The sequence below is a fragment of the Balaenoptera musculus genome, chromosome 13 (assembly GCF_009873245.2).
Source record: "Balaenoptera musculus isolate JJ_BM4_2016_0621 chromosome 13, mBalMus1.pri.v3, whole genome shotgun sequence".
Classification (NCBI taxonomy): Eukaryota; Metazoa; Chordata; class Mammalia; order Artiodactyla; family Balaenopteridae; genus Balaenoptera; species Balaenoptera musculus.
The window spans coordinates 10,681,087-10,696,363 of record NC_045797.1 but is presented as its reverse complement, the minus strand read 5'-3'; the positions used below and the strand labels follow the sequence as shown (position 1 = coordinate 10,696,363).

Below are 15,277 nucleotides of genomic sequence, written 5' to 3'. Positions count from 1 at the left end.
GAAGAAATTAAAGCAAAGCAAGTAAAAGGAAAGAAATAACGAACACTGGAGGAGATATCAAGAAAATTAAAAGCAGAAAAACAGTAGAGAAAATCATTTGTGTCAAATCTGTTTTTTTGAAAAAGCAATGTAATTGATAAACCTATACAAATTGATGAGGGAGAGAGAGAACAAAATATCAGGAATGAAAGAGACAAAATCACTACTGATTCCACAGACATTAAAAGGATGATAAAGGAATACCACAACCAACACTATTGCCATAAGTTTGACAAATTAGATGAAGTAAGTAAAAATCCATTCAAGAAGAAATAGGTAATCTGAAGAATCCTATATGTATTAAAATCTACAAACAAGATTGTAGATCAACATACTAAAGTAAATACTATTCCCATATACTAGAAATAAACAATTTCACTAAAGAAAAGTAAAATGCTTAGGTATAAATATAACAAAATATGTGCAGAGTCTGTGTGTTGAAAACTACAAAACACTGGAGCTAGAAATCTAAGAAGACCTTTAAAAATGGAGAGATACACGGTGTTCATGAATTGGAAGTCTCAACATTAAGAAGTCAATTCTCCCCAATTTGATCTATAGATTCAACACAATCCCAAGTAAAATGCCAGCCATCTTTCTTGTAGATATTTACAAGATGATTCTAACACGTATAAGTAAAGGCAAAAAGGAATGAGAAGAGTCAAAACAATTCTGAAAAAGAACTCACATTACCCAATTTCAAGACAAATCAAAATCTAAAGCTATCAAATCAAATCAAAATGAAAAACTCTTGCTCTGATCAAGACAGTTTTAAGAGAATAAAAGCAAAAGTGACAGACTGGGAGAAAATATTTGCAAATCACATATATGATGCCAAAGAATCTATCCAGAATATAAAAAGAACCCTGACACTCAACAATAAGAAAATAAACACCCCAATTTAAAAATGGGTGTGGGACTTCCCTGGTGGTGCAATGGTTAAAAATCTGCCTGCCAGTGCAGGGGACACGGGTTTGAGCCCTGGTCTGGGAAGATCTCACATGCCGCAGAGCAACTAAGCCCGTGCACCACAACTACTGAGCCTGCACTCTAGAGCCCGTGAGCCACAACTACTGAGCCCATGCACCACAACTACTGAGCCTGTGCTCTAGAGCCCACGAGCCACAACTACTGAGCCTGCACGCCACAACTACTGAAGCCTGTGCACCTAGAGCCTGTGCGCCACAACAAGAGAAGCCACCGCAATGAGAAGCCCGCGCACCGCAACAAAGAGTAGCCCCCGCTCACCGCAACTAGAGAGAGCCCGTGTGCAGCAATGAAGACCCAGTGTAGCCAATAAATAAATTAAAAAAAATAACTTTTTAAAAATGGGTGAGGAAAATATACAGATGGCAAATAAGCACATGAAAAGATACTCAACATCATTAGTTATTAGGGTAATAAAATTACAACTATTAGAAAGACCAAAATAAACTAAAATTAAAACAAAGTAAGACAAAACCTGATCATAACAATGGCTGGCAAGGATGCAGAGCAATTGGAATTCCCATATATTGCCCAAGAGAGCATAAAATGGTACTACCTCTCTGAAAAAGAGGTAGTTTCTTATGAAGTTAGACATACACATACCCAACACCCAGCAAGTCCTCTCTAAGCATTTACCCTAAGAAAAATGAAAAACTTGTGTTAGAATATTCACTGTGGCTTATTCATAGTAGCTAAAACCCTGGAAACAACCTGAATGTTCATCAGTGACAGAAATGGATAAAAAAAAAATGTGGTTTATTCATTGAATGTTACTATTCAGCAATAAAAATTAAACTCTCAACAACACTGAGGAACATCAAGACATTCCATTGAACGAAATAAGCTGGACACACCCACAAAGACGTACTGTATGATTCCATTTATATGAAGGTCAAGAACAGGCAAAAAAAGCTATCGGGATAGAAATCAGAAAGGTGGTTGTCTCTGCTGTGGTGGTGAGTGGGGCACCTTGCAGAGAGGCACGAGGGAACCTTGTGGAGTGATGGAAATGTTTTATGTTCAGTTTAAGTGTTCATTACACCAGTGTATATGCTTGTCAAAACTCATTGAGCAATAAAATCTGTGCATTTTACAATATGCTGATTAAACCTCAAAAGACATTCAAGAATATTTTAAGGAAGATGTTAGATGTGAGTGATCTACATTTTCTTCCAGGTGGCTTGGATCAATCTTAGTGCTGCTACCGAAACTCAGTCTGCAGGATTCACTGTTCACACCCCGGTATCCCAGCGTTGAGTGCTTAAGGGCAGAGGGGCGCCCACCCAAGCCCCTCCCAGCCAGGCCAGCAGTAACCGAGCAGCCCCACAAGCCAGCAGCACACTATAGGCAGAATCTCTCCAATCACCTTCTTTTCATAAACCCTGGCACCAGCTTACCCATTGGTGCGGTCAGTTTCACACACACGCCAGTTCTGAATTATTCAGAAATTAATTCTTGTAGTTCCCACAAGAAGCAGGATTGCATAGGGAGGAAAGAACACAGATAAGGGTCCAAAGTCTGGAGTTACGTTCCCAGTCCAACCACTCCTGGACCCTGTGGTCTTAGGAAACCTCCTAATTTCTGATCTGTACCATGTGGTAATGACCCACAACTGCCCAGGCAATGTCTAGGCTTATGAGACAAAGATAAGAAGAGCCAGCTGTAAAATGTGAACTTCTGTGTGAATTTACAGTATTATTACTGCTCTTTTATTCAATAGCCCGCCACCATATGTATACATCTTGACCTATTTTTGAAAATATTAGTGTAAATTAGAACCATTTTCAGAAGTAGAGAAATGTTAACTGTTTGAGTCTGTTTCTTTTAGAAACTCTGGAGAAGCGTCAGTTTGGGTCTCCCCAAATTCTTTGTGGACCCCCTCATCAGGATATACGGACTACCAGGATTCAGATGTCAAGTTTAACCTGAGCACTGGATTTTAACCACAGACTCTTTCGTGTTCACAGTTAAAAGTAAATTTTTAAAAAATAAAAAATTTTTTACAAAAGAAAAAAAAGTGAAGCCCCTGCCTGCCTCTTCGTCTCCCTCCTATGAATGCCAGAGCCGCAGACTCACCTCAAGAGGGCAAACCCCCAGAGGCATCTCACCTGCTGGCGAAGATCAGGGCCAAGGCCGTGGCCAGGTGAGGCATCAGCCGCAGGGTCTGTGTTTGGTGCTCAATAATCTTGACCTCTTCCTTGGCTTTGGGCCCAAACTGCCTCCGGCTAGAGAGAATCAAGCAGACACAACTTTACCAAAATCCAATAGGCAACGTCATCCCAAACAGCCATTTGCCTTTCAAATACTTCAGATACAGAATGCCTCAGTCTCCTAAAATGTACTTAAGATGGCAAAAGTTTCTGAAGATAGTCCAACAAAAAGCTTTTCAGCTGCTCTGGAAATTAACCTTCCCACCATGGAATATTTTTAAAGCAGTGTTATCTATTTAATACACAGAGTAATTTTTACTCCTTAACATTTACGTGGTATTTTATAGTTCCTAGTGCCCTGCGATCATTAATTATTCAGCTTTACTAAGTTCCTGACATAATTAATAGGACGGGAATGATACCCTAGAACATATTTCAAAAGAACAGTCTCAACAAGGAGGCCACGCCAACCCCGGTGCTTCTGTCAGATTCACAGGCGGGTCATTATTTTCAGCCCACCTAAATCCTCCCCTGCAGTTCCTCGTGCAAAAGGTGTTCTCCACATCCTTCCTTAAACCCCGTGCCCTGTGGACAGCACCGCCTTTCGCTCTGATGCAGCTGTGTAGGGGTGAACAGAGGTCCTCCTCAGAGCAGCTTGTAAAGTGGGGTGGGATTGTCCCCAGGCATCACCCGTGGGTTAATCTTACAGAATCCCGCGGCTGCAGAAAGCACAAGCCCGGCCTGTCTAGGTCACCCCCCTGCCCCATGCAGGCTGATGCTCTACGATCCTGGGCTTCGCAGCCTCCCTTCTGGGAACAGCTCCGACCTTAATGTCAATTTCTGAAACATTTCACACACACACGTGCACACATACGCAGACGTACGCACACAGGCGCACACCGTGCTGGGTTATCCAACAGGCAGGGCGAACCTGTGCTTCAGACGCCAATGAAGTGAGGATACCCATCAATCACTCAAGGAGAGAGAGGAAAGAGCAAATTTTTAAAACTTTTATGTTTGATACTTTCTGGGTCATAATTGCATGCTTTAATGTTCTTCCTATTTGTAATTAAAAGGAGGGTACCATGATCTTTTTAGTTCATAAAGCATCTAGAATTTACAACCTGGCCATCTCACGTGGGTGGGAGGCAGTGAGGACAGACCTAACAACAAGCACACACAGGCACACTGTGAGCGCGGGCTCGTTTTCTACGAGCATAGCTTCCCCAGACGCCGTCTAACCACCCCACAGATAGCTGTCTGAGGAACATGACCCCACCCTGCCTTTGCCCATGCCCTCCGTCCATCCCAACCACAACAGGGCACAGTGCCAAAGGAGCCTGACAGTCCGTAGGAAAAACCTCTCAGCTTTTGCTGGATCATCGCGAAACCAATAAAACAGTCACAGACCCAATATGGTGTCACCGTAATGTCAGGTCATTCTACAAACTCCATTTGTGCCCACTCTCTTAACGTGCATTTTGAAATGGTGTGTTTCTGCTGGAACTTTTCCTATGGTCGTTGTTGTTAAACTCTTCTCCACCGAAACCAGCCATCGCCACGTGCGATTCACTCCCCTGGGGGACATCTGCGGACCTGCTCGGGGCCAGCATCACCCGAAGCGCCAGGCGTCCCCCAGGGTCAAGAAGGCTCAGGCCCAGCCACGGGGCTCATAGCCTGAAGCTCACAGCCCAGGACGGAAGCAGCCCAGGTGGCGTGGGCAGGGAGAGCCTCGTGCATCCCTCCTCCCCATCACCCCCTCATCCCACCTTGTCGGTCACCAGTACTTCCTCCTCTGGTGCCAGAGCATCATTGCAGGAAGCATCACCCACATGGCAACAGCAAAATAAGGGACTGATCACAGCGCTTTTGGGTTTTGTTTTGCTGAAAAATAATTACAACGAGAATATACTTTGAGACAGTATCCCATCACATTTTCTGATTTTGTGTGTGTAGTGTTGGTCTTGGCCGGCACTCAGCAGGCGCTCAATATTCACTGAATGAATGAAAGAATTAATGAGTTTTGGCAACGAGGAAATACCAATGAAGCACCGCAGAGTGGCTCACTCCGACCTCACGCAAGTTCTTTGGATGCCAGATCTGACCCCTGACCTGCCGTGCCTCAGTTCCCCAGTGGAGGAACACCTTGAAATCACCCCATTTCCTCTTTGACCCTCACAATTCAATTGGGGTGACAGGAGAGCAGAAACAGGCCACCAAGGGTCCACGTAGCTGGCCTCTCAGTGCCTTTCACTGTGCTGATAGGGAGGACGGAGTTTAGCTAATGCATTGCCAAGCGACCAAGTGATTTCACAACAAGAATCTGCATTTCCAGCCTTTCTTGAAAACAAAGAAGATCTGGCAATGCTGGACCCCATTCCCGTGATGTGATTCCCTGGAAGTCTGAGGCCGTCAACCCCTCCACTGGGGACATGGCCGCCCCCCACGATCCCAAGAGCCCTCTCCACTCGCCGACATTACCTGCAAGCCTGGGAGGCACTGCATTTTCAAGCCCTGCCACAGTGGATTTCTATTTTTCATCCAGAATAAATTTACATCAGCATCCTAACTTGTTAATTAAGTTCTGTGATTATGATACACAGCCAAGCGGAGTCGTTCTGCATGAGTCTATGAATTCATTAGGAGAATTCCTAAGGGCAAAACAGTCCTGGCAGCTCATACAGAATAAAATCCAAATGCCTCAGCTTGGCATTCAAGACCTGCTTTGGCCTTACTTGAGTGTCCCAACTGTTTCCTGCTAAGCCCCGCAGACGCCTTCCCATACTGGGCCTCTGTCCAGGCAGACTCTCTGCCTGCAGCCAACCTCACCCCTAACTACCACACGTCATATTTTTGGTGGCTCAGCCCTCTCCTCCCATTGAGACGTCCTCCCCTCTCTGGACTCACCCCTTCAAACACCAAACCAAAGCCATCAAAGCAGGCAGCTGCTTCTCCCCAGACTGCCCCGAGCACTTCATCTGTTACTCCTCCCACATGGGAGCACTTTTCCCTTTCATGCTGGCGCTGTGTGCACCTGTATTAACCACATGTTTTGATGCGTTGCCATCTGGGCCCTTGCTGACCCTGGAGGGACTGCCCCTCCCAGGACTCGCCAATTCCTTGAGAGAGCAAAGGATTTACGTCTTTCATTGTCAACTAGCCAATCCAGAGCCCGCATCCCCACCACCTCCTTCAGGGGCTCTTTCACTCTGGGCCACTGTTCCCCTGCCCTAATCTCCCCCTGGCCAGACCACTAGGACAGCCCCCAGGGCCCCCAAACCTGCTGAAATCATTCAAACTAGCCTAAACCAAAACATCCTGAACCTGCTTATCCTGCCTCACCCATGCCTTCCCACAATAAAAGCTCTTGTCCTCACTCCCTCTGACTCCTGACTGTCCCTGGTGCCTCCCCAGGTGGCCCTGCATGGCACGGCATCCCTCCACCTCTTGGGAACTGCAAGCAACAAGCTATGTTTTCAATGGCAGTGGGCCCCTGATGTGTCGTCTCCTGTCACCATACCTAAACAGTTAATACAACCTATGGTTTTATTTTTTTTTTAATTAATTAATTTATTTATTTTTGGCTGCATTGGGTCTTTGCTGCTGTGTGCGGGCTTTCTCTAGCTGTGGCGAGCGGGGGCTACTCTTTGTTGCGGTGCGCGGGCTTCCCATTGCGGTGGTTTCTCTTGTTGCAGAGCATGGGCTCTAGGCGCGCGGGCTTCAGGAGTTGTGGCTCGCGGGCTCTGGAGCTCAGGCTCAGTAGTTGTGGCGCACGGGCTTCGTTGCTCCGCGGCATGTGGGATCTTCCCGGACCAGGGCTCGAACCCGTGTCCCCTGCACTGGCAAGTGGATTCTTAACCACTGTGCCACCAGGGAAGCCCCAACCTAGGATTTTAAAACAGCACCTGGGGCCGAGACTCACAGGTCACTGAGGGTAGGCCTGTTCTGTCTTCAGGTGCCCCAGCCTGGCCAGGTGTGAGTTGGGGGGAGAGACTGAAAGCAAGGTGACAGATGGAGTGTCCTGCCATCTCCCAGCAGCAACACACCCAACTCCTCCAGCACCCATCCCTCCACGTCTCTTTGGAATGTTTGCTTGTTCATAGACGTTCTGATAAAAGCCCAACTGGCAGACACTGGAGTACTGAGTGGGAGCCAGTGGGCAGTTAGGACAGCGATGGAGCAACTAAGCAACTAAGATGAGGAGCCCACCCTGTCCTTATGCCCAACAGCCCACCCACTGCCGGTTTGGGGTTGGGTTTTTTTCTAAGGACAAGAAAGGAACAAATGAGTGGGCAGAAGGCAGGCAGCACCCACACTCTTTCCCTCCCTTTCTCTGGCCCGAGACGCTGACAGTCCCCCAAGCACTGAGCCAGGAGGTTCCCATGGGCTTCTCACCCTTCACATGTGCTCTCTGGCTTCTCCAGGGGAAAACATCAAGACGACACTCAAGGCTAATGACCCTTCTCCTGACCAGAGATGCAGCCAGCGTCATCCCTAAGACTGCCACCATCAACCCCCAAGCCGGTAGCCTGGTTCCAACAGAGGCAGCAGAGAGAGGCGGCCTCAAGACTTTGTGCTCTGAGAGAACTTGGCCGGAGGAGGTCACCCTCTTATTTACACACTCAGGCCCCAGGCGACTTCACGGAGGGCTGGGATGGTCCAGGCCGGTCCTCTGGTTGCCAGCATCCTGGCACACTGCCCTGAACACAACTCACAGGACCACAATCCCTGCAGCCGGCCAGCAATCACTGCCTGCCAGACGTTTTTACTGTTCCAGTTTATGATCTATATGGACACAATATTCTTCCTGTCCTTTTCCTCCAGTGGGTTACTATTTTTCTTTAAAAACCCAAGTAAAGGCTATATTTTTCTCTGTAAACATAACTTTTATTTCAGGGCCGGAAAACAACCCCAAAGTCACTGCGCTCAAGCTTTTCATGGTCTTTAAAAAAAGAAAGTGATACGTGTGCATCACAGTATCTGTGCGAGAGGGCTGTGAACGATGCCATTTAAAATGATAGATCTGAGAAGCTATTTCTGGATTCCAGCAACTCATAAAGGCTGGAGGAAACATTTATTTTGGGGTTGTTTTATTTTGTTCCCACTCAGTTTTGAACACGGCCGCTTAAAGCAACATTCATGGAAAGTGACACAGCTATTAATCACCCACGCAGCTACTGCACGCGCAGCCTCTGGGGAAGGCCGGGCTGCCTGCCTCCCCAGCCCTCCCTCTGGTCTCTTCTCCCAAAGGAGGCCAGTGACCTACTAAAAAGATAATTGCTTTGCGTGTTTCTTGCTCTGCAGCATCATTGCATCAGCCTGCTCTGAGTGACAGCCAGTCAAACTGGAAGAAAGAGAGTTCCGTGGCTGGGCCTCCATCCTTGATCCTGAGATTTCTGGGGGTGCAAGCTGGTTCACAGGCATCCCTGCTGCCAGAGGACAGAACTCTCCTCCTTCTCTGTCAAAGGGCTGACCTCTGTAGACAAAAGCTGAGCAGGTTCCTGAGCCCCGGCCACACTCCCTGTGGCCACCTGCCCTCGTTAATAACTCAGCCACAGGGAGGATTCAGGGAGCCCGTGAGTGCCCCAGAGGTGGGCCGCTGTGCCCCATTCTCACTGGCCCCACTGGAGACCCCCCCAGCCTCTCGGAGAGCCCACGGCCCATCTGTCCCTAGTTCTCCCCTTCTTTGTGATGTTCCTGGACATAGAAACCCAGAGGGAAAATACGTTACAAAGCAGGATATTTTTTAAAATTTTTATTAGAGTATAGTTGATTTACAATGTTGCGTTAGTTTCTGCTGTACGGCAAAGTGTATCAGTTACACATATACATATATCTACTCTTTTTTAGATTCTTTTCCCATATAGGTCATTACAGAGTATTAAGAAGAGTTCCCAAAGCAGTGTATTTTAATGGCACCGGTTGGACCCAGCAGATTGGGTTCAGCTGGCCGGCCAGGATGTAAAAACCTGGCTACTTATTATCTGGTAATGCGTGGAATAGACACATGACTCCCAGCCCCAAGCCTCACCACACCCAGTCCCAACCAAACCCAAGCTGGGGTCAAGTTTGGGATCACAGAAGGGGCTGGACTGCACACAAATTTAGCTACTTTTTTTTTTTTTTTTTTAAGTTGAACATTTACTAGTTTGCCCTGGGGCTCTGACAAAGCAATCCTGCCTTAAACATCAGGTTCCACATGTGACCTCCACCATGTTTTAGGTGTCATTCTTCAAATGGGCAATTTTCAGTCCATCTGTAGGAGAGATGGGAGAAGTATATGTATGTAGTCTATAGATAAGTGCTGCTTTAATAGTAGCCTTGGTTGTGATTAAATATGCAACATGGTCCCAAGGAAGAGTTCTCAAAGTGCCCTTCCAATCCTGCAGAGATCCCAACAAATACCTTTTGCACCTTCCAGACCCCGTTTTTTCTCCCACCCCTTAGCAGTCTTTCAATCCAACCACAGAAAAGAACAGATGAACCTCAATGGTTGTGATGGGGTCAGTGACAATGACAATTTTTAAACATGAGAATATTTCAGATACAGAAAAAATGAGGGTGCTTTGGTATCGGTGTCCAAAGGTATACAGAAAGAGCAGGGACCGCCACCCCAAACGCACAAACACAGACACCAGAGCCCGTGTTTTCTTGGCCATAGAGTGCAGAGACAAACAGCCTTTGCTGTTACTTTTTTCCCATTCTCAAAGGTCACACCAAATCAAAACCCAGGAACATAAAGGCCCTTCCCCAACAGGAGACTCATGGGTCTAAAATCGTGACCAGTCATGGCCTGGTGGAGACTGACATTCTGCTACCCTAGGCTGCAAAGACTGTCTACTCCATCCACTAGCACTGGGAGAGCAGTGCCAAGGGGATGCAGGCTGCAGAACCACAAGAGATTGGCATCAGGCCACTTCCTCCCATCAGTGGATGGATGACCCCAGTAGAGACCCCAGAAGTCCTTCAGATAAGAGACAACAGGAGGCAGAGTATCCCTGTGACCCTGTCTCCATATTTCTATGGTGTGGGCCGCTTCTGGCCAACATCATAACCCTGGGCTGTAACCATAGTGACGCTGACCTCATGTGAAGGACCGGTAGAGAGCCAGTCCTGGGTCACCTTGGATCTGAAGGTCAACCAACTCCAGCTTCTTCTCGGAGGGTTCAGTTACACCAGCAAGAGGGGTCCGACCTGACACACTGTGGCTCAAACGCCTTCACAATAAAACACAGAGAACCTGGCTACCTCTCCGCTGAGTTTGTTCTTATCCTCTTCTGCAGCTTCCTGCTGCCCCCGGGGAGGCCATCCTGGGACCAAGTCAACATCATTTCATCCCAGGCATCACAGGAGGGGAGGCAGGACAAAGTGGTTAAATCCCAGGCTTTGGATCAGACAAACCTGGCTTGCATACAGACTCTGACCCCTGTCGTTTTCTCCTGGGCAAGTTACACAAACTCACTGAGCCTCGGGTGCCTCAGTCCTAAATCGGGTCCGATGATGACAGAGGGGACGAAGGGAGACATTGCCCACGCCTGACACACAGTAGGTGTTCAAGGCATGGCAGGTGTCAGCACCACAGTCATTACCATTACCCCAAGTTCCTAGGATCACCCTCTATTCTATTCATCCTTGATTTAGGAAAGCCATTTAAAATTTTCCCAAAAGAAACACTTTCTTTCACCCAAACAAAGCACTAATCTATTCTGCATCACTAAAGCTGTTGTGAAAAGATTTTCAGGGTGAAGAGGAAAGTCTCTTCCACTCAACATTAAAGATAATGAAATTCCTGACAGAAAACAAGCTGTCAACTAATATGTTAGAAAAAAGTGTGTGTGTGTGTGTGTGTGTGTGTGTGTGTGTGTGTGTGTATGTGTGTGTTGGAAAGCACATGAAGCTTTCGAAAAGCACCTGCCTTTCTATGAACCCAAGAACACCAGCCAGTTTTCTTCTTCCCAAATTCCAGGGAGGGACAAGGTGGACAAAATAAAGCCAGGGAAGGTGGTGCGGGCAGAGCCTTCCTTCACATCGTGTTGCCATAGAAGCAGAAGATTCTTTCCAGAGTCCATCAGCCTACCCTAGAGAGGAACCTGAATGTTACTCAGATGGTTCCCACACAAGGGAGATTAATTTACTTTTCAGAATTATAGCCTTAGCAATATCTGTGAGTGACACAATGGTTAACGTTAGTCGTCAGAACCGTGATTCCTTGAGATTTTTCTTTTGAAAAACTCACATCCTAATGAATGCAAAACAACATTACAATGGCGGGAGACGTGGAGCTATAAATTACAGCTGAAACTCCCTGGGGTGGCCTAATGATTTCACTGTTGAAGTATTTTCGTACTTTTAAAAAATCATCTATACAGAGAGAGAGATCTTCTATCAACAGCACCACTGCAGAAGTATTGCAGAAGCCCCCAGCACTTTGGTCATTAGCGTGAAGAAGCAAGAGGGCTGACCCCTTTGGGAGCCAGCCCTTCTCTCCTCTTTTCCCTCCATACTATGGTTGGTGTAGGGTCCATGTGCATCCTGCCTGCCCAAAGAGCCGGCCAGAGCCTACTATCATCCTGGAGACACAAGCCTGACCACAGTGAGAGAAAGGAGACCTACACTGAGGCCCCAACACTCTCCAGGGTTCTCCTTCACTGAGGCTGAGCATCCGGAGATGAAAGCCAAGTAATGAAGTTCTCTTTAGGGCTGGCATCCATTTCTTAATGCTTTAGGCTGGCTTTAGACTGCTCTTGGCAATGGGACATGCCTGAGTAGCTCAAGGGCTGGCTGCTGGATCCACTTTCCCTCTCAATCCATAGCCTTAGAAGTAAGGGTAGCTACAACGTCAGAGTCTTTCAATCCATAAACACGGTAGGTCTTTGCATTTATTTAGATCTTTGGTTTCTTTCATCAGTGTTTTGCAGTTTCCAGCATATAAGTGTTAAATTTGCACCTAAGTATTTCAATTTTTATGAGCAATTGTAAATGTTATTATTTTATATTTTAAATTCTGGTATCCTTGTGTTCATTGTATATAAAAATACAATTGCTTTCTGCATGTTTATTTTGTATCCGGTGACCATGCTGAAACTCAGTTCTTATTTCTAGGACTTTTGTAAATATTTGGGGATTTTCTATATAAACATTCAAGTCATCTGAATACAGAAACACTTTTATTACTTTCTTACCAATCTATATGCTTTTCCCTTTCTTTATTGTACTAGCTACAACTTTGATCACTATGTTGAATAACAGTGGTAACAGCAGATACCCTTGCCTTCTCAATCTTAGGGGGAAAGCATTGTTTTTCTCTATTAAGTATAATGTTGATAGTACAGGCACACCTTGGGATTTTGTGGGTTCAGATCTAGACCACTGAAATAAAGCAAATCACGTGAATTTTTTGGTTTCCCAGTGTATATAAAAGTTAAATTTACACTACGCTGTAGTCTATTATGCACAATAGTATTATGTCTTTAAAAATGTATATACCTTAATTTAAACAAACTTTATTGCTAAAAAATGCCAACCATCATCGGCGCCTTCAGTGTGTCGTAGTAGTAACATCAAAGATCACCAATCACAGATCACTATCACAAATATAATAATAATGAAAAAGTTTGAAATATTGTGAGAATTGCCAAAATGTGACACAGAGACATGAAGTGAGCAAATATTGTTGGGGAAATGGTGCCCGTAGACTTGCTCAACACAGGGTTGACACAAACATTCAATTTGTAAAAAAACTACAACACCCGCAAAGTGCAATGAAGCAAAGCACAATAAAACAAGGCATGCCTGTATGTATTTTGTAGATGCTCCTTCACAGGTTGAACACATTTCTCATTATTCCTATTTAAATGGGAGTTTTTACCAAGAATGTACATTGAATCTTTAAAATGCTTTTTCTGCACCAATTGATTATGATTATGTAATTCTTCTTCTTTAGCCTATTAATATGGTGGATTATTTTTTGTGTGTGTGGCTGTGTTGGGTCTTCGTTGCTGCAGGCGGGCTTTCCCTAGTTGCAGCGAGCGGGGGCTACTCTTCAATGTGGTGTGCAGGCTTCTCACTGCGGTGGCTTCTCTTGTTGTGGAGCACGGGGTCTAGGCACCCGGGCTTCAGTAGTTGTGGCACGTGGGCTCAGTAGTTGTGGCTTGAGGGCTCTAGAGCACAGGCTCAGTAGTTGTGGTGCACGGGCTTAGTTGCTCCACAGCATGTGGGATCTTCCCCGAACAGGGCTCGAACCTGTGTCCCCTGCGTTGGCAAGAGGACCACTGCGACACCAGGGAAGCCCTACATTGATTTTTGAATATTAAACCAGCATTGCATCATGGAATAAATCCCACTTGGTCATGGTGCATAATTCTTTTTACATTGCTAAATTCTATTTCCTAATATTTTGCCAAGGATTTTTGTGTCTACATTTATGAGGGATATTGTTCTGTAATTTCCTTTTATTATACTGTCTTTATTTGGCTTTGCAATCAAGATGCTCCTAGCTTCATAAAATGAATTTGGAAAGTGTTCCATCCTCTTCTATTTTGTAGAAGAGCTGTATATAATTATTGTTAATTCTTTAAATGTTTGGCAGAATTCTCCAATGACACCATTTGGCCTGAAGATTTTTTTAGGGGGTTTTAAATTAATTCAATTTCCTTAATAGTCATAGAGTTACTCAAATTGTCATACATATGGGCTGAATTATAGTGTTTGTTTTTGAAAGCATTGGCCCATTTCATCTAAGTTTTCAGATTTCTGTTTACAGAGTTGTTCCTAGTATTCTTTTATTACCCTTTTGACGTTTTCAGGGTCTGTAGTAATATCCCCTGTTTCATTCCTGATATTAGTAATTTGTTTTCTCTTTTTTTTCTTTGACAATGTTGCTAGAGGTCTGTCAATTTTATTGATCTTTTCAAAGAACCAGTTCTTTGTTTTATTGATATTCTCTCTCTTTTTTAATCTTCTAGTTCACTGATTCTTTCTTCTGTCCCCTCCATTCTGATGCTGACTCCATCCACTGAGTTTTTTATTTAGGTTATTGTATTTTTCTGTTCTAAAAGTCCATTTGGCTTTCCTTTATATCTTCCATTTCTTTGCCTAGACTTTCTATTCTTTGCCAAGAATTTCTATTTTTTCATGTTTCAAGTGCGTCTGTAATTGTTTTTTGAAATGGAGGTATTTGTAATGAGGTGGATGGAGTTAGAGTCTGTCATACAGAGTGAAGTAAGTCAGAAAGAGAAAAACAAATACAGTATGATAGCTTTTTGAAGCATTTTTAATGAGGGTTGCTTTAAACTATTTTTCAAATTATTCTAACATCTCTGTCATTTCAGTGTTGGTATCTATTGACTACCTTTTCTCATTCAGTTTGAAATCTTCCTGATTCTTGGTATGACAAGTGATGTTTTACTGAAACAGGTACATTTTCACGTTATGTTGTGAGACTCTGGATCTTATTTAAATCCTCTGTATTTCTCTGACAGGAAAGGAGTCATTACTGACAGGTGGAGGGAGAAGTCCAAGTTCCCTACTTGGTCTCCGTTGACACCCCAGTGATGGGGATGAGTTCCTCCTATTGCTGGGTAGGGGTGAGAATTCTGGCTCCCCATGTAGCCTCCACTGACATGGCGGTGGATGGAGCATCATTATTGCCGAATGGCAGTGAAAGTTCTGACTTTCCACCTGGCCTCCTCTGACACCACCACAGCAGGAGGTGGGAGGAGGTACTGGGTACAGGTGGATGTCCAGCCTCCCCACCTGGTCTCTACTGACACCCCAGGGGGTGGTGTGAATTTCCTTCTGGCATGAATGAAAGTCCCAGCTCCCTGGTTGGCCTTCTCTGACACCACTGTGGTGGCAGAGTTGGTGCAGCTTGTTATAGCATGGGCAGAGCAGAAGTCCAGGCTTCCCACCTGGCCTTTGTTGGCATGGGTAGGACGGAACACAGTTCTTTCTGTGGTGTTTGACTAAAGTAGAGCAGTACTGCCTAAAAGTTTTCTGTCTTGCTGAGTGTCTTTTCCTAGTCCTTTGGCTAGACAAAGCAGACTTCTTTTTTTGCCTTCTTACTGGTGTTTCTGGGTTGTCAGTTTCACCAGGACCCAGTC

At 45.3% G+C, this 15,277-nt stretch overlaps 1 protein-coding gene across 1 annotated transcript in view; it reads right to left on the bottom strand.

Moving 5' to 3' along the window:
• The window catches only part of ACOXL (acyl-CoA oxidase like), a 317,745-nt gene that overhangs the window by 189,140 nt on the left and 113,328 nt on the right, over window positions 1-15,277 (bottom strand). The window contains 1 exon segment of the mRNA XM_036873780.1: window positions 3,135-3,251. Coding sequence (XP_036729675.1) covers window positions 3,135-3,251 — 117 coding nt within the window.